Source organism: Corapipo altera, unplaced genomic scaffold (assembly GCF_003945725.1).
Source record: "Corapipo altera isolate COAL_440 unplaced genomic scaffold, ASM394572v1 0, whole genome shotgun sequence".
Classification (NCBI taxonomy): Eukaryota; Metazoa; Chordata; class Aves; order Passeriformes; family Pipridae; genus Corapipo; species Corapipo altera.
In genome coordinates, this window is record NW_020884872.1 from 41,904,187 (window position 1) to 41,924,721 (window position 20,535).

Sequence of the window (20,535 nt, forward strand, 5' to 3'; positions counted from 1 at the left end):
CTATCAGCATCAAAGTGAGTCCAAAGGAATCAGTACAAATAGAAGGCATAGGGGACCAAAGAGATGGAGAAGAAATAAGTGTCAAGACACTTTTTCAGTAATGGTGACCTCAGCCGTCTCATGTAAAGTTAGTATTTTTACTTGAGATATCCATTCCTTGAGTTGATGCTGGTCACTAACCAGGCTGAGAATTTCAAGCAACTTTTCTCCTCATGGTTCGTTTTTGACCAGGTTAGTAGTCTGAAGAAAGCTTGGAAAGCAGGTCAGGAGAAGGGAAGCAGAAGAAGCATGTGACTGGGAATGAGATCTCTGCTTTCAGTAGCTTCCAGCTCTCAGATTGGCTCAGCCTCCTTAGGACACTTCACCTTAGGGATGTTCCTTCTAAATGCACCTAAAAATCTACTGATGAAGATGAAATTAGCATTCCACTTCTTGTCCTGAATTATTTATTTCTGCCATAAGGTGATATTGTGGCATATGTGTTAATTCAGGTAGCTCAGGCCTATCCCACTTCTGCTGGAAAAGGCACAGCAGAAACACATGACAAGGACAGAAACGTGACTGCCCTGTTCATGGCAGCTGCCCATAGTTTCATCTCTCTGTAGCATCAAACTAATCTCTTAGATCACAGCCTGGTTGATATTACTGGCCCAGGGAGCTCTTTTTCTCTCTCTGACACCCTCTCTTCCCAACAGCTCATTTTCACCAAGCTGCCTGTCCCTGCTCTGTGTTGGCAGTGTGGTTAGTTTGGTGAAGGATCTCAAGATCAGGGCACCGCTGGTGGTACAGTGGTACAACCACACAGGTGGCTGCCGGGCGGGGACTGCCTTAACTGGCTTAAGCAGGATGGGTGCCAAATGTGAAAGCATGACCAGACAGCAATTCCCAAATGTAGCTTGCTCAAATGCTGCCTTCACAGGACTAGAACTGTTTTCTGTCACACCTTCCCACTCCATATGCTTAGGACAAAATGTGGCATCAACCTGATTGCCCCATCCATAAGAGACTGTAGTAACAGCAGTGGCAGATCCTTATTTCTTCACACAGCAGGACCCACAGAAGGAGGCTTTCAGGTTCTCCTTGTCTCCTCTGAGGGGGATCAGTTGTTAGTTTCTAGGTATTGTGTTGACTCCTGAATGTCAAAAGGGGACTGGGCTATGACTACACCTCACTGCAGCGAATCCCTCAGAAGGGTCACACTAGACCTACTGCTCTTGTGAGGAAAAAGAATAAAAAAGTTTTAAATAAAAATCTTGTGGAGTTTCATTATAAATGAGGATACCTAATGCAAAGATTTCAAAATACAGAGCATCTTAAGATGTTCTTCCATTGTTTATTAAGAAGTCTCCTAGCTCATCACACATCCCTCCTTTGCCATGATGCCAGAACCCACTGGGTGACAGAGTCATACAAATTAGAGAACAAACTCAGCTAAGCACACTCATTGAAAAACCAGAAAAGAAAGAAGCGGTTTTCAAAGAGGTCAGCCACTCTGGCCCCCAGTGCTGGGACTGAAACACAAGAAAGTGCAAGGAAGTGTGTCTGTCATCACTCTTTTCTGAAGCAGCATCAGCTTAGATGAACTTAGGTCAGCTAATAATGAAGCCACATCTTCAGGCAACGTTCAGAATTCTGCATGTAAAAATGCACATCTACTCCAGTGGCTGGGTGCCATCTTCACTGGTCAGCAGATGCTCAGAGCCCATGAGATCTGTGTTATTTGCTTCCTGTGCTCTTTTGGATCACTGCTGCAAATATCACATACACAGTGAGTTTCTGCAGAGAAACAAATAATTTCTGCTGTCTTAGGTAAGAACTTCCTAGAGGCAAAATTATCCACATTTATGTGAAATTTCAGATAGTCATGATAACTTCTCAGAGTATACATTGAAATCTAAAAATTATGGTCTTAAAAACTGGGAATTGAATAAACCTTTTCAGATTGAAAGTCATTGATGTAGATACAGAGTCTGAATCCTTCTGGGATTTTTGAGATGTCTTAGTAGCAGTTTATTAGTACATAAGCCCTAAACTGTGATAATTAACCTCTTTTCAGGTTTATACCTGCAGGAATTGTACATATAGGAAATCAAACATATTAAGATTCTTATTTAACATATCTTCTTGTTTCTGCACTTCTTTCCTTAAAAAAAAGGCAATTAACCCACTCCTTCTGTCTCTGTAGCAAGAGGGAAGATGGCATTCTACTTGGAAATATCCACTCTAGCTTCACAAATAATAGATGTGACAGCCATCAGTGAGCTCAATACAGGTTATAAGACCCACTTGGGAGCTCAGGAAAAACAGACAGCAAACCTAGACTCAATTCTGTGCCTTTATATACTGTAATTAGTGTGTAAACCAGATTTTAGTACCTGAACTAAATAAAGCTTCAGTTGCACCTTAACTGCAGTAAAAACATTTGGCAAAGTATCTTATCGATATCTGTGTTTACCGCTCATTTAGTAATAAAGCTTTTTTGATGTGACCTGAATTTTCAACCCATACAAACTCCCTTACTCCAGCAAGCTGTTGTGGGAATTGACATGTTGATAAAAAAAGGTGTCACTCTCAGTAGGCAAACGGTTTTTCATTTAATGTTCAAATAGCGGGAAGAAATGTGTAGGTCAGTACAGAGCTCACAAATATCAGCAATTCACCCCACAAGTTGCTGCAATAATTAGAAAATACTTTGTTTTAATCCAGGTGCTCCATCTGATCATCCACATGACTCCACGGACGCTGCGAAAATTTTCTAGTTTACACATTAGGAAAACAGGATGAAACCTGTTGTTCTGCTGGCCAATAGTCAAGTAAAGAAAAAACTGTGTTCCAAAGGCCTGATTTTTTTCTGTGTTTCTTTGACTCACTAAAAGGTGAGACATACTACTAGCAGTGTTGAATCATTATTTCTTTCAAATAGTAATATTGCAAAATGATATTTTGGTTGGGATGCTGCCCATTCATATTTCTGGCCCTTCTCTAAAATCTATGAAGGTATTTCTGCCATTTCCCCCAAATAAACAAAATACAGCTGCTATTCTTCAAGCACCAGCTTGCTGTCCCTGCTTAAATACAGTTTTTTAATATAAGAACATTGTAACATTCCTAAATTCTGTTAATTATAATGTCTCATAACATACTCCTGGGAACTCAGTTCCCACACCCTCTCATTCACTAAATAAGAAGTATAAATAAAATACACCCATGTATATAAGGTGGAATAGCACAACTCTAAACCTTTTCTCTTACCTTTCATATACCTTATCTAAATTCTCCTCTTTTTTCTCGAATGAGGTCCCCTTCAATTGTTTGAATTCGGTGAGCTTGTTTTATATGCTTCAGAGAAATACTTAGTCATCCAATAGAAATCAAAGAAAAGGAATTTTCTATATTATCTGTGTCTGCAAAAATTAAAGGAATCTGATAGATAACCAAAGCTCTGAATAGCTATGGAGTTCAGGCTCAAATGATGGAAATTGAATAGCTACTCACTTTCCGTTGAAAATAAGGTATTTCACACTTAACCCATTTGCCTTGAATTCTAACTCTTTTGCAAGTCCTATGGCAATATAGCAGTTATTCTATTAATTTCAATAGAATTTCAGTATAAAATAATGAAAAGCAGAGACTGCACATCCAGTAACTACTAATTCAATACCACTTTTACTTTTTATTTTAAAGAGTGTATTTTTACAAGGATTGAAAAGCAATTTGGTCTTCAGGAAAAGTTAATTAGTTTTTTTCATGTTCGCATTAGATATCTTCAATAGTTGGAATAATACTTTTATACGTGAAGGTCTTTCAGTCTAGCCTGAGCTGGAGGGAAAATTCTCAGAAAATCTACCCTCCTTCCCTCAAAAAATCGTCTCCTGAAACGCAGTAAGTCAGAGATCTGAGTGTCTTCTGTCTCTTGTATAACAGATATGTGTAGGATATATTGAGAGTCAGTTTCCAAGAAAAAGATGCTAAATAAAAAGTCTGCAAATAAACTGAGCTGGAATACTCAAACAACACATGAGATAAATGAAGACTGATTTTAGGCAGAACTATTTACTTTGTATGGTATTCCCAGGTCTCTCAAACATGGTGTAGATTTATGGAGAAGCATTAAAAAATTTGAACAAAAAGACTTCTGATAACACAGAGGTTTTGTGATCAACCTAAAAATCGTAAGATGTATTATCCTTCCTCGTAAACGTTGATTATTTTCATCTGTAGCAAATGCAGTGCTTTGCAGTTTAAACATTTGTTTCAGAAGTCCACAGAGGTGAAAGTGACAACAAAATAGAATGTTTTTGGAAAAATAAGTGATGAATTGTGGCAAGTAGAAACACATTACCTACAAAGCTGATTAAGCTATAATACAAGACTCCTGTGTGCAACGTGCTTTGCATACTAAAAAACTAAGAGGTGAGTACAACTGGGAAAAAAACCCTCGACCACCACCAATGAAACTGCGTATAGTGTCATCAGCTGAAAAGGACTGTGTTCTTGTCAGTTACAGAATACTATAAAGTCACAAGACTTTACATAATTTGGACCTATGTCACCATTTGGGCCAAATGAAATAAGAGTGAAATGAAGAGAAAATGAAAATTAGAATTCACAGTCATGTACTGTGGGAAAAGCTATTTGTAAGCTTTTGTTTCCCTCTGAGACCATTTATTTGATGGTTTCTTTCCCTGCAAAGAGTAGCTGTCTAGAGGTTGTGCCTTGTAGCCTGTTCTGCTTGGGCAACAGCAACATGGAAGACTGGAAGAGAAGTACCTTTATGTCAGCTCTATCTGGGCTTTTGCTTGGGTTAAATATTGCCAGATTTCAAAAAAATGTGAATCCAACTTGAAACATTATGCAAGACTACCCTTGCCCTATGCATTGGACTTTATGCAGCAGTTCTGCTTTAGGCTTCATGGCCTATATACCAAGATATTCTAATTATCAAATTTTTTTGGAAGGGGAAGACAAATCTTCCCACATATTAGAATTAACAGATTTTTATTTTTCTGAACTGAATGGGGGTTGGGGATCTTGGAAGCGCTTTTACACAAAGAAAAGTAAATACTTGTTTTCCTCATCATTCAGTAACAAATAGCTCGACAAAGTGAAATAATTTCAAAATTACTTTTTAAGAGATATATTCAATAACAGTTGAATTAGATCATCATGTATTGTTCACTTCCATATTTCCATTAGTAAATTATTTGCATCAGTTAAAGTTCTGCCACGCTGTTCCTTCTGATTGCAACGTGAGTAATTTATTATACTTTTATTAAGACTTTATAGAAAAGTTTGATCACAATTGAAATTTCAGAGGCTTCTTAAAAAAACACTAACATATTACCATAATTTTGATTACTTTTAATTTTTAAAATATTAATTTCTATATAAACTCTTCAAAACACACATCAGTCAGATCACTAGGTTCTATAGGTATTTTTCTAGCAGTTGCACTTAAAAAATCCAAAGACATCATTCATTTATATCAATAAAAGATTGAAAGATACTGTAAGAATATATTAATTTATATGGGGAAGACCATCAAACTAAATATTATTAGACTGAAAGATGTCTAATAATTTAGAAGTGATTTATCTGAGTGCAGTCAACATGCTAAAATGAGAATGTCAGTCATTAATATCTGGAATAAAATATTTCCATATTACTAAAATTTGGTTTTAGCCATTAGCATAACTTGGAGCAGCCATCTTTCATGACTCCCACAGAAGGGTTTTCCTGACAGAAAATATCACAGGACAAAGTAGAAAGGAAACACAATAATTTAATTTTTGAATTGTTATGAAAAACTACCAAATAGTAAATGCAGTGCAAGGAGGAGAACATGATTTAAAGTATGTCTTTGGCACTGCAGATATCAACAAAATTTCAACTGACAAAATATTCATGGATTAATTTTTAGTTTCTCATAAGAAATACATAATTTCCTTCTTTTGAGTGTCCAAATGAAACACAAATCACAAACTGTAGCTATGTGGGACCAGAACTGTTCCTGTATCTATATAGGAGTTCCAGTCTATAGCCTATTTATCAGCTTCCTTTCACTCATGTATTAAAATACAAATGCTGAAGTATAACTAAAGGCCAATGGATATGATCCAACAGGTTTTATTAGAACAGTTAAATCTACTGGAAGACCTTCTCTATCATTTCAACTATGAAATTCCAAGTTAGAAGCTTGTGAGCACTCTAAGTTTTATTATCTCATCCTCAGGATAACTTATTGCCTTTTTGGCACTGTCCATTCTCCACAGTGAATTGTTTGTTTTAGTGATGGTTTTCATCTCATTCTACAGTTGAACCAAGTGCAAGATGCTATTGTAGCCTGCACACTGAAAGTGAAGACCTTCATCTCATTTCACAACATCACAGTGAGATGCAGTGCTTAGTTGAAAAACTGGACTCTCTTCTGAGGTCAGCAACAAATACCCAGTGGAAGCAAAAATGCATTCTTTATTTTTCAAGCTGCTATTTTCTCCTACATAGTTATCTGTATTTTAAGAGTTAATAAGAAAAGACAGATAAAAAGGCTCTTAACTAATGCAAATTGAAGTGTGATATTACGAAGGTGAGCTCCTACTGACATGGAAAGTTCTGGTGACTACATGAAAAATACATGTCATCGGAGTTTAAACTCCCATAGGTAAACTTGCAATATAAATGACATTAAGGGATGTTGAATGTTATATTACAGGACAGGTGACACTGAATAACACAGAGAAACCAGAAATATAAGAGTTGAGTTTTTCATATTACCTTCCAAACACACTGGAATTTCCCCAGTGTATCAGAACACTTTTAGATTTCACTCTTGCAAAAATGCTCAATGAATTTTGACCATAGCACCTTTATCATAGCACTCTACATCAAACTAGTTCTCCTGACTACAGAAATGGTAAGATTTTCTGTTAGTAAGGCAGAGAGAATGGAGGGGGAAAAAAAAAGGTCTATGTTTTTCCTAATAATTCCTATGTCTGAAAAATATTTTTACAAGAAGAGATGGAGGGTTGACATATTTCAAGAAAGAAGTCTATGGGACCCATATCAGAAAGAAATAATTATTTCCTGAATCTTCTGTTTAACTAAAATTCTAATCTCTCTAATGGTTTTAAGTCTTTGCTCCACTAAACCTGGCACTGATATGGGGTGCTGAGTAGGACTCTTTATCATAGTCTCTTTGCCAAGTCATAAGAAATTTCTAGGCCAGTTGACCACTATTTACTCTTTTCTATCAGCTTATTTTTAAAAAGTCTTTTAGAAACAAGAACATTGACAGAGTGTAATCTGTGCCCTTGTATATATATGTGGCTTCATTAGAAAAAAAAGAACATTTTGTTTACATTAAGGAACATATGTTTTTATATATATATATATGATATATATAAAAATTATAATATATAATATCCATACAAAGTTATGCATTTCAGTAGGTTTTTCTATACTGCTAATAATGTTTGGAGCTTTTGGCAACATATGATAATATATGTAAGACTCAAAAAAGAATCTGCAAAAGCAGTCAAAAAGTAAAGAAAATTTAGTGATTTAGGTTGAGATTGTCTACACATTTGAATTCTTTTAATGAGTTTTGGTTTGAGTTTTTAGTCTTTGGGAAATGTAAAATTGAAACTTTCTCTGAAATCCAAGGACTAAAAAAGAATAATTAAATGATACTAAGAACCCCCCCAATTTCTCATTAATTGAATTTGGCAGATTAGTTACAACCCAAAATCGCTTTGTGTGTGTGTGTGTGTGTGTGTGAGTGTATTGTTCATGTGCAGCATTAGGATTTACTTGTAAGGAGAAATTAAAGTGGGTTGCCAATACTACTTTGTCTCTGTATTTCAAAATGAAATATGTGACTCTAAACAGACAATATACTACCTGAGATATTATCCTAAACAGATTAACCTTCATCAAGAAATGACTCAAAATTATAGTACAAAGCAAATCAATGTCAATTTTGCTTTGACATCATTGTGGTAAGGGATCATTTTTTATTTATATTGTATAATAAACACAGCAAAGTATTTTCAGATGTAACCAAGTGTTTTGATAGTAGTAAGATAAGGAGGTTACTTGTGGAACAAATTTACTCTAAGTTAGGTGCATCTCTCCATTACATTTACCTAAATAATGGAGAACACAATTTGGCATTTTTTTCTAATGTGAAGTTTAGAGAATCTGAAATAGTTGGTAAATCATACTACTAGATCATTCAAAATGTGATATATTGTAGGAGTTGGGTTACAGGAAGGATGCTGGATGAGGTATCCTGGGAAATGAAGTCCCGAAGTATTCCCACACATGGGCAGTGAGATACCCTTGGTAACTGGTCAAGGGAGTCACATGTTACTTTGAGGTGCATATAAAAGGCGTCGTCTCATTTGAATAAAAAGGATTTGGTGCTGAACCCCCAACTAGCTAGCTGGGTCCCTGTAATTTATTTACATTTTATATTAATATGCCACAATATATGTTATATATAGTTTCATGTTTATTTTCAGTGTGTGAAAACTGTTTCCTATTTATGCAGTTTTCTAAAATAGATGGAGATTCCAAGACAAATATTTTAAAAACATAAAAGTGTGTCATGCAAAAAAATACTTTCCTCCAATATACGGTCTTAAATACAGCTGAATACAAGCAGAAATAAAATACAGAAAAATGGACAGTGGGAAAAAAAAGTTGCAATAAAACCGTCAGTACTCATCTGGGCAACGTTCTAATTATTGCATAATTATTTTTTCCCATAAAAATAGGAGTATTTGTAAAACATAGAATTCATATTACATCAAGCTTATCAATACTGACCAGGTCAAATGATGATTTAAAGATACGTTTTTAGAAATAACATAATTTTCTCCCTTCCTAGTGTAATGCAGCATTGCCTCAATTAAGCAAAACCAAAGTAGAAAGTTTAAACCAATTAAAACTAAATTTAAATCCCTCTGCTTGGGTAAAATGAAAGAAGTCACATGTTCTTCATTTAGATTTGTACTGCTTAATAAAATCCCCACAACTGCATCAAAGTAGGTCTTTGAGGTAGCTGAACTGTAAGAGCATGGCTCCCTCACAGCCATATGCCAGAGAGATCTGCTGTCTCAAATCCCCCAAACCAGGAGGGAAACCAGATCAGGTGAGAGGCACAGTATTTTCCATCTGGTCCCTGGCTTGTGAAACAGGGAGATCAGCACAGTGAAGTTCCCGTGGGATATCACTACAGGCAAACAGGGATTCAGCCCTACATAAATGCAATTAATTGAGAGATCAAATCCTCCAGTGAAAACTCTTTTGAGGTGCTAATATACATGGTAACCTAGGACAGAAAGAGTGGTACTGTTTTATGTACTCCTGGAAGCAAGAAATTCCTTGAGAGGGCATAGCCATGGACTTGGAAAGGTACAAAATAATAGTAGTAATCGCAGAACCACACAGTATTTGAGCAATAAATAATTAACGTATTTTCCTGTTTCTAGAGGTATCCTATGTGAGATTCCTGTGATAATTCATAGCATTTTAAGAGCAGTGGCAAAACAGCTTCCGCAGCACTTCTCCTGAATGTGCAGAGAAATTTGCTATTTTATGCAGCTTCCAAACTGTGCTCATGTGTACTAGACAGACATTTCCCTTTGATGTAAAATGATGTGAGAAGTGAGAGATGAGGAATGAAAATGGAACTAAAAAGTCATCATTTGGGTCCAATGGTTTCATTATAAAGTCTTTTAAACTTTTTTTGACAATGCTGATCTGTCTTGTTATTTCCAAAAGAAGATGTAACATCTAAGTGCTGCAGTCAACATAGGGCTCTGTTGTGCCCGACAAAAATGATGAGTATGTGGCTCTCATACCACTTCGAGTTTTGAGAAGCTTTTTCCTACAAATGGAGAAATCATGCAGTTGAAGAGAATTGTGTATAGATGCCAAAGGCAGAATTCTAGAATGGCTGAATGTGATACTGTATTTGTAATTGTCACATGAAATGATGATGGGCAATGTGTTACACATATACTAACATCTTTCTAGCCTTAAAGAAAATGGCATAGTTAATCATCATACTTCATTTCCATAAGTCACATCAAAGTTCAGGGGCTCAAGAAGTCTGTTGCTATAATTCCACTAAATATCTGCATCTTCAGATATCCACAGCCCTCCTTCAGGAGCTGCAGTTTTCAAGAGTCACTCTGAGTGAAGCCATTAGCATCCTTCCAGGATGCATCACCCTAGTAACAAGCTGTCAATGGTGTCACTGTGAAGATCAAACCAGACGAGTCTCAGCCCTCTTGAGCCAGTAACTGGAGCACAAGATACCAAACCCTTAGTCCTTCCAACAGAAGGGAATCTCCTTCTTCAGTGACACATCCTGAAGCAAATATACAGGGTAATGGATGCTGTGAGCTGCTTGTAATAATCTGTATTGCCCCAGGGGGAGGCACAGAGATTTAAGCAGCAGGCAAGTACTGGTGCTATTTGCATTCTGCTGGCAGTACCACAACTTCAGAGAGCTTCTCTCAGGCTGAATTCATTACCATCTGAGGAATTACACACCCAGGTTGAGTATCCTTTATACTTCTGAGGTAAGAGAAACAGTAGGGAAATAACACAGTTCCTCTCTTCTTCACATTATTTACCTCACTGAATGGTGATTATGGGAACAAGTTAAACCAGTAGCACCTGTATTCAGTTAATTAGGATCAAAAAGAAGTGTTTTGGCCTTGACCATGTTTTGATAAAGAGAGTGTTGTGTTCTCAAAGCAGAAAAACTGCTTAATGGTCTGCATGATAATGTGCATGATTGAAAACAATCACAGAATGATAGTGTGTGTGAATGTGTGAAATCAAAACATCAGGTCACCAAAGTCTTGGGAATTCTAGTTAACTGAATGGCAACACCTGGTGCTGTTTACCCGAAGAGGTTAATAAAAGGGGAATGCAGAGAGAGATTGGTGGAGGATCCTAAAAAAAAAAAAAAAAAAAAAAAAATTGGAGTAGTGTGGGTGGGGTCCCATTCCTTCATCCATAGGTGATGTTGCCTTTTTTTTTTTTTCCGAGCTGTTCCCATATACTCTGAGTCATTAGATCTTGGTATTGCATTTAAATTGTAGGTGGTGATTCTACTTTTCCTGGGAAATAAGGTGAAAATACGGGATCATGAAGGCTACTGCATATTAGAGAATTTCAAAAGTATAGTACTGTAATCTTTTAATTAGGCATTGTTGAGTTCACTTTTCATTTTCAAATTACATATTTTTAACCTGAACTGACAAAATTGTTTTACCATGTTAAGTTTGTGTTTTTAATAGCACTTCAATTGCCTTCTTGTAGGCTACCCATGCATTGTGGAGACTGATGGGCCTGAAACATGCTAAAGGTTTTTTTTTCATAAACAACATTAGATTTACATCTGCAAATCTTTTCTCAACTTCTGAGCAACCAAATTTGGAGTTCAATCACACAACAGAGTATTTTACTTATTTTCCCTTGCTTTTGCAAAACATAAGCTAAAGTGGGGAAAAATAATTCTAAACTAGAGATTCCATTTATTTGTATATAATCACAATGGGGACCAAACCCCTTAGAGCCCTTCACCAAATCCTAACACTTCAACTAAGGGAACAGACATTGGTATATAATAATTACTACAGTCTGTATAGACAAGAGACTTAAAGAAAATCTTACTTCTACAACTCTGGAGACAGAAAAGTTTCCCTAAGAAATGGCTACAAAAGATGAAAAGCATTAGGTTAGGATAATTTTCCCTATTTTCATTCTGATGGTTGGCAAAGATAATTTCACTGGAGGTGTAATGATAATTTTCATTCAGTTAGAATTTTAGCCTAAGCAATTGGTTTGGGTCTGGCTGAGATGGTGTTCATTTCCCCATAGCAGCCCTCACAGTGCTGTGGTTTGCATTGGTAGCCAGAAGGGTGTTGATAACACACCGATGTTTTGGCTACGGCTGAGCACAGCATCAGCACTGTAACATTCCTTCCTCAGTGGAGGACAAGATCCTGGGAGGGGACACAAGCAGGCCTGCTGACCCAAACTGACCAAAGGGATATTCCAGACCATATGGTGTCAGCTCAGATATAAAAGCTAAGGCAAGGAGCAGGAAGGCAGGCATTCATTGTCTCCAATGGCTGCCTGCTAAGGAACAATTATGTGTGCTGAAGACCTGCTTCTCGGGAGTGGCCGACCATCGCTGCTCATTGCAAGTAGAGAATAAAACCTGTTATCTTTCACTTCACTTTTGCATGCGCAAGCTTTTGCTTTGCTTCTGCTTTAATAAACTGCCTTATCTGTACCCACAACTTGTTTTCCATCTTACTCTCTACCGTGTCCGGCTGGGAAGGGGAGTGATAGAGTGGCTGGGTGGGCACCTGGCATCCAGCCAAAGTCCCACCCACCACAACAATTAAATGCTTTCTAAGCTGACACTAACTTAAAATAAAGCTTTATATGCAGAATTTGAATTTTAGACTGACTTGACTATGAACGCTATCTGTTTTCATATTAGCACAAAATGCACATTATGAACTTTAAATGTTTGCATTCAAGTACCCATTCTACGATCATCAAACCAAAAGTGATGAATTTCTAACAAAAACTGAATTTGGAGTAATGGCACTCCAGGACTGCAGGAACTTTCTGCACTGCCTCTCTGTGAAGGAAATATCACTTATTTTTTCTCCCAGGGTCTTTATGAGAGGCTACCATATAAAAAATATCACAGCTTAGTTTCATATTATGGTTAAGGAGGAGGGTGGTAGAGGGAAGATATTCAAGTCCCAGGTAACTAAGGTTGCTAAAATCCCAGATTTTAGCTCTTACTTACCATAATTAAGCAGGAACAAGACTTTGGCCTACTGAGAGTTACAGCAGATTGTCCGACTTTGGTCTGTAGTGTGCAAGGATAAATACAAGGGACAGATGGAGCAGATTGTCCTGAAAACTAAGCTAAGGAATATGGAAAACAAAGAGATGATTGGTAACAGCCAACATTGCTTTACAAAGTGGAAATCATGCCTGACAAATTTGGTGACCTTCTATGGCGGGGCTACAGCATTAGTGGATAGGGACAGAGCAACTGACATCATCTACCCGAATTGAGGCAAAGCATTTGACTATTTGACACTCATGTCCTGCATGACATCCTTGCCTCTAAACTGGGAAGACATGTATTTGATGGATGAACCCCTCAATGGATAAAGAACTGGATGGATGGCTGCACACAAAGAGCTGCAGTCAACGGTTCATTGTCCCTGAGGAGACAGTGATGAGTGGTGTCCCTCAGGGGTCGGTACTGGCGCTGGTACTGTTTGATATCTTTGTCAGCAACATGGACAGTGGGATTGAGTGCAGTCTCAGCAAGTTCACTAGTGACACTGAGCTGTGTGCTGTGGTTAACACACTGGAGGGAAGGGATGCCATAGAGAGGGACTTTGACAGGCTTGAGAGGAGGACCAATGGAAACTTCGTGAAGTTCAACAAAGCAAAGTGTAACCTGGGTCACAGCAATCCCAGGCACACCTACAGGTTGGGCAGAGAAATGATTAAGAGCAGCCCTGTGTAGAAAGATGGGGATGATGGTTGACAAAAAATTCAACATGAGCCAGCAGTGTGTGCTTGCAGCCCAGGCAGCCAACAGTGTCCTGGGCTGCATCAAAAGGAGCATGGCCAGCAGGTCAAAAAAGGTGATTCTGTCCCTCTGCTCTGTCGAGACCCCACCTGGAGTGCTGTGCACAGCTCCAAGGCTCCAGCATCAGAAGGACATGAAATTGTTGCAGCAAGTCCAAAGCCATGGAGTTGATAAGAGCACTGGAGCATCTCCTCAATGAAGACAGGCTGAGAAAGTTGGAGCTGGTCAGCCTGGAGAAGGGAAGGTTGTATGGAAACCTCATTGCAACCTTTCAGTATCGGAAGAGGCCCACAGGAAAGTCGGAGAGGGACCCTTTGTCAGAAACTGTAGCAATAGGACACAGAGTAATGGGTACAAATTGAAAGAGGGGAAATTTAGGTTAGATATTATGATGTAATTCTTTACTGTGAGTGCAGTGAGACACTGGAACAGGGTGCCCAGGGAGGTTGTGGATGTCCCAATCCTGGCAGTGTTCAAAGCCAGATTGGATGAGCCCATGAGCAACCCAGTCTACTGTGAGGTATTCCTGTCCATGGCAGAGGGGGTTGGGACTAGATGATCTTTAAGGTCCTTTCAAACCCTTAACATTCTATGATTCTGTGATTCTATGCTGTACGCTTTAGAGAAAGAAGGCACAAAAAAATCTCCAATCTGTTTTGAATATTATCTCAATACATTTCAGGTTTTCCCTATTTTCATGAACCTAAAATGTAGTTCCCTACACACACACAGCTGTATTTATTAATAGTAGCTGTGTACACAAGCACAAGAAAATAGTATAAGATTGCTATTACAATTCTAGACTGATTTCCCTATGAAGCAAGGTGAGTCTTGAAGACCGCAGTTATTCTTGTCATAAGCCATTATGGTAAGTCAAATCTCAGGAGTTTCTTGAAGGAAAATGTTTATCCTTGTGCTTGCACACATAAGAGAGAAAACACAGAGACCTGAGGACTTTTGAAGGTAGTAAATAAAACTGATTGCATATTTTCAGCACTAAAGCTTTCATTAGGACTAAGTAGGTAAGGTTTTGTTGGGGAGTTTTACTTAAAATGGTCTAGTTGCTCTAAGTGAGACTGCATGGTACACTCTGCCTCAGAAGATCTCCTAAGGGCAGTGTCTCTGTCATACTGATGAGAAGAAAAAAGGGATTCTTAAAGCACAAGAAGAAGAAAGTTTGTTAGTAATGCAGAGCTGCTGTAATGACAGTAAGTGAAACAACTTCAACACTGGAAGGAGGAGCTTTTGCTGATGCCTTTCAGGTACAATTTTCTTCTCTGGTTGAAGCTTAGCAGGATGGTGGCGGTAAAAGATTTCTCTGGCTCTCTGAGCCTGGATGCCAGCCTTGCAGGCCTTGCATACTGCAGTGTGAACATGCTACATGCTGATCTGCCTTACTACACTACAGAACTCGTCAAATGTTGAATACACTGATAGCAAAGTGACTTTCTTTCCAGTCTAAGCAGAAGGATGGCTGTGGACATGAATTAGTGCAGGAAAGCCTTGGCTCCTTTCCACAGACAGGGATGCAATCCTGAGCTATCAGAATCACTGTTATTTTCACATCTCTGTTACTGCACAACCTTTGAAGTGTTTTCCACAATCTCCCATCTATTAAAACATGGGGGTAAGATTAAGGTGAGTCTGATTTATCATTGAATAATTCTTAGAGAGAAAAGAAAAAGGACTTATACTCTCTGTTGTTATAAATAGCCATTCAGTGTCAAACCACCATGAATTGCATTGCTATGCTGCTACACATTCATTACATCTTGTCACTAACTGCAGCAACAAAGCATTTTTGAATTACTTTACATGTCTACAAAAACAAAGCTCAGATAGAGTAACTGATATGATTAAAACAACTTGCCAGATTTTTACTCTTCTGTTGTGCTCAATTACTTATGTAAGGATTATCATATTTGGCTCACAATCTTGTTAGACTTTCATATTTAGTATTATCATTTTTTCTCAAGACAGAAGTTAACTCCAATGCTAACTGTAAAACAAATCCCAAAAACCCAAATGCCTTATGGACTCTTTGCTATCCTGAACCAGTGATTAAGGCACATGTCAGAATGAGAGGTACTTGCTTCTGTGGAAATAATCTTTTTATGAGTATTGATTCTGAAGCTGAATGAGGGCACCAAGAGAAAGTGTGGTGTCCACCTAGGTGGTAGGTGGGCTCATTCCACAACTGACATTCCTGCTTGAGAAAAGAGCAGTTAAAGGCAAATAAGTGATCAACTGTAGGGAAAGCCAAGATTAAGAAAAATAAAAGAATCTTAAGATATGAACATGGACTGAAATGAAGATTAGCAAGAGAAAGAGGAGTAACAGTATTGCTAAATTTTAGTGTCATTCTGTAAGATAGATGGGTCTGAATTTTTGTAAGTGGGACTAGTTTTATTTATCTCTTCTGTCTTTCTGTGACAGACTGAACAGTGGGATCTCTCATCCTTCTTGCTGTTAATTGGTATGGCTCCATGGAGAAAAGCATAATTTTGACTATATCTGTTGGGCAGTGAGACAAAGAAAACCTCCTTTTCCCCATTCCACAGAATCAGACAGCTCCTCCCTCAGGCAATCTCCTTCATCAGCAGTACAGCTCTTCTGATCATTCTTTTTTTCTTGCATTTGCTAAATTTGCTTGAGACTTTTACAGAGGAGATTATGATAGGTAAACTAACAGTCAAAACTTCAAAAGCAGGCTTTACCAAAACACACATTTTCAAAATCAGTGTGGCAACTTTACTTTAAATACTTCCTAAATATTTTATACAGATACCTGGAAGGACTACTTATTCATTACAGTTTCATAATTGTGATATTATGTATTTGTCTTCCTTTCTCAGGCAAAATTCTGAGTTGCAGAGGATCTGCTACAATAAGATGTACTACATTTGGCTTTTATCGTGCAATAATGAAGGCAACTAAATACAAAAAGTCTATAATGAAACATCACACAAAAAGGACACAGGCTTTAAGGTGACACAAACAGGAAATATATAATAAACCATGTGTCATGATGCTGCAGCTGTTTTACCTCTTACCAATTTTCACAGTCTATAAAATCTTGGAAAGCACCAGATGTTTAGGGGAAGCTGTCCCACTATCCCCAGTTTTGAAAGTACAGGCAAGATTTATTAGTGCTATATATATGTGATTTCAGTTCTGACTTCTATATTTATAAACTAGGTGAAACATGCAACACATTCTGTTGTGAGACAGCCTATTTACTTTCCTGTGCTCCTCCTCACTTGCAGATCTTGGCTGTTGCTGGACCATTACAGTAACTACAGAACAACACCAGGATATGCAGTCCAAACTACAGGATTTAGTTACTGACAAGCATATCTGAGAGTTTTCTCCTCATACCAACTTTTGCCAAAATGATCTTACAATGCACAGATTATGAACTAAGCAAAACTATCTTGTGTATGAATATGCACTAACATTTGGGATTTCTGCCTATGCAGAGACTGTTAGTGCACAAAATTATTTTTTTTTCCTAGTGCATGGTTCCTAGTATCGGAACAGGGATAAAAACTGTTCATGCATAATTTCCAATCTTTCATAGCTCAGCGGTGCTGTAAAGTGCTGCTGTTTGGTTTAATTCAGTGAGTAGAAGTTTTGTTGGGTTTACTAATAAGGGAATTGCATGTGTTATTAGAAAGCCTCTGACAGCTGCCAGAGACAGAGACGACTTGCTTCATTTCAATCTTTCATAAAGGAAGGATCCTCTTCTTCTACAAAGTTGTCAGAGGCCTGAAAAATGGGATAAAGCAGCATATCTTTTCCCACCACATGAAAATCTCTGTTCCTCCTCTTTTCTCTTCCCCATAAAGTTATAGAGGGGAAGTTGTATAGTTAGAAGAAAGAGGAAACATGATTTGATGTATTTGTTTGGTATACTGCCTTGTCATCACTGACTTGCAGGGATAATTGCATAGCAGCCTGCTTGACATAGTATTTAATAAATTAGCACTATGTTTTAACATAATGTATAAGGTTTCATGCAGTTTTTCTTTTCTGAGAGTAAGAAAAATCAAAATGTGAAAGACATTGATGAAGACAAAGACTCTGAAAGTCTCGGTCTGTAAGCATTTCCATGCTTTCCAACACATATGCCACCCTGCCCAGCACTCTTGCTGAACTTAAAGCACCAGAAAATGAAATGTTCTCTTAAGACCTGAAACCTTACCTTCCAGCTTTTGATTTAAACAGGTGCATACCTTAATAAAAACTATGTCATTCAAACGTTTGGTACGTTTTTTCTAAAAGCCTAGATTATTTTCTTTGACTGGAATTAGTGACATTTCAGCTCTTGCTTACTCTTTAATGACAAAGGGAAAGTAGCTTATGCAATGTCTCTAATAGGTTAGCATTGTTTTCCCATCAGAACTCACTCAGCTTGCTGCTGATGATCGGACTCTCCTTTTCACACCAGTAATCCCATGGGTATCCCTCCATACAGCGCAGTTTCTGATGTCAACTCCTTTAAGTAATAGTAGGTACTGGGAAGGCATGTGTACATGCATCATTTGTTTTATATTGTTGTTTGCATGCTATTTTTATAGCACACTCAATGCTCATTTTCACATTTCATACTCTGATTCATTTTTCATCCTGTTTTCTTCTCCCTATCCATCTCGCCCTGCTGAGTAAAGCAAAAAATCCATGAACGAAACAGAATCAAATTTTCAAAGTCACATTGGTCAGTGGGGTTTGAAATTCAGCAGGACAAGATTGCTCGTGTTTTATCTTTCCAAAGTAGAAAATAACATTTCCTTTCTTCAGTCACAATAAAGAAAGTTTTATCTCATTTTTTTCCAGCTGTATTAATTTTCCTGAAATCCAGTCTAAACTATGATGCTCATTAGTGACTGGTGTAAGTAGCTGTTTCTGTTCTTTCTATATCATCATTAGCCTTGTCTAATTCCTCATCCTACCCTGTCATCCTATCACAAAAAGCAACCTAAACCTCTTATTTCTTATTATATATTACTCTTCTGGGAGGATTTTTTTTGTGTGTGTGTGTTTTTTTTTTTTTTGGCTACAGGATAACTGAATGGCTGTTTAAGGGAAATTTCTTTCTTATTTTCTTCTTAGTTTACTTGAGTGAAGAATTAGGCGAATAAAACTGTAGTAGCAGTTTTCCTTAAATACATACTCTATGCTCCATTCTAACATTTGATCGTGTTTGGTACTTTCTATTCAGTACACTGAAAGGGAGACATTGACATATTTTAAGCAAGAATAAGGAATTAATAATTTCTCATGTATGTAACTTTTAAAGTTTTTTGCCTATGTACTACCAGAATGAAGAACAGCATCTCTTGTGATTTACGTTGACTGGATGTTACACAATGTTATTATCTTCTCAGCTTGCAAGAGCCTAGTTTTCAGTTGTAATACATACTATTTCTGCCATGTTAAGCTTGTTATCAAATCCTCAACCAAATCTTTCTCAACATTTCACATGGCATGTAATAATTCAGCTCCGAAGCCATAACACCACACCATTCCTTTTGAAATATGAAATACTAAACATGACTGGCTCAGGGAAGGGCAAACAGTTATTTCTTAATGCAAGCCAGGAAGGTCAGTTAGAAAGTTAGGTGCATCTGCAGTTGTTTCATTCCAAATATTGACCATCAGTGTCTCCTAACCTCACTGAACTCAGCAAATATTTGCTATTACCAGCGTTTCCTTCCACTAATATTTAAACTCTTCTTACCTATGAACAGATTCCACTCAGTATCCAAATCAGCCTGATTTGCTAGGCAGCCCTTCATTACATTGAGGCAATAGTTGTTGCAAGGTTTCACAGTGGGAAGTCCTCTGCAGTAAGGGCAGTACAACATCTTCATTAACGCCCGGATGCACCCTGGGGTGGGACTGACCTGCAGAGTTTAAGGCGGGGAAAGAAAAAGAAAAAGGAGGAAATCAATCTCCTATTCTGTGAAGTTCGGGATCGCTGAGATTATGTCTCTCAAGCAATAAGCACAGAAGGAGCAATTTGTGAAAAGAGCTCAACTCTTAATAACACCCTCTTATGAGACTAATTGATTCCTGCCAATTATCTTCATTTAGCACAGCAGTGACTTTCAGGAATGCAAAAATCAACACTCCCCTACTGATGGCAGTGCTTGTCTCCCCAGCCCTCCCACACAAAATCTACTGAAAAGTGAAGGAAAAACACCCAGGGAATCAGCTGGATAATAACTGACTGATCCTAATGTGGATGATCCTGAGGAGACTTCTCACTCTTCCTATGTAAGCTAGAACTGTCAGTCACACCATCATTGGATTAAAATCTCCTCCTTATCAAAGCACGGTAAATCCAGGATAATCTTGACAATTTTCATAAAATTATTCAGAACTGCACCATGACAAAGGGATATCATGCTGTTTTCAGATGAAAATACCCTTCAGTCTTCTCCGAAAATTTCATAAAGAGATCAGGCAGGGTTTGGTGTTTTCTTGTTCTGGTTTAGTTTGGTTTGGTTCATTTTTTTATGCTTCTAACATCTCAAGTGACAAAAAGCATTACAGACAACAGTCTAATGCATTTCCATTTACATATCAGCACGACACATGGTGAACTTTAAAAAGACAACAGAGACAATGGAAAGACACCCAATGAATTTAGGATTTTCAGTCTAATTTGTTAACACTGGACATGGTTGACAGAAAGAAGTAGTGTGTAGATATAAACTTTTAGCAATAGGTGTTACACTTTGCACTAGAATGGTATGGACTTCCTGGAGAGGGAATATGGAGGCTGGGGAAAGGTTTTTGAGTAAGACTTAATTATTTGTAATGATCCTTTATCTCATCTTTTTTAGTCATCAAAATACCGGGCATCTATTCAACAA

General features: G+C 37.7%; 1 protein-coding gene across 1 annotated transcript in view; it reads right to left on the reverse strand.

Moving 5' to 3' along the window:
• The window catches only part of GPC6 (glypican 6), a 539,625-nt gene that overhangs the window by 193,613 nt on the left and 325,477 nt on the right, over positions 1-20,535 (reverse strand). The window contains exon 4 of the mRNA XM_027645576.1: positions 19,395-19,560. Within this exon, the coding sequence (XP_027501377.1) occupies positions 19,395-19,560 (166 nt within the window). The remainder of the gene's footprint in view (positions 1-19,394; positions 19,561-20,535) is intronic.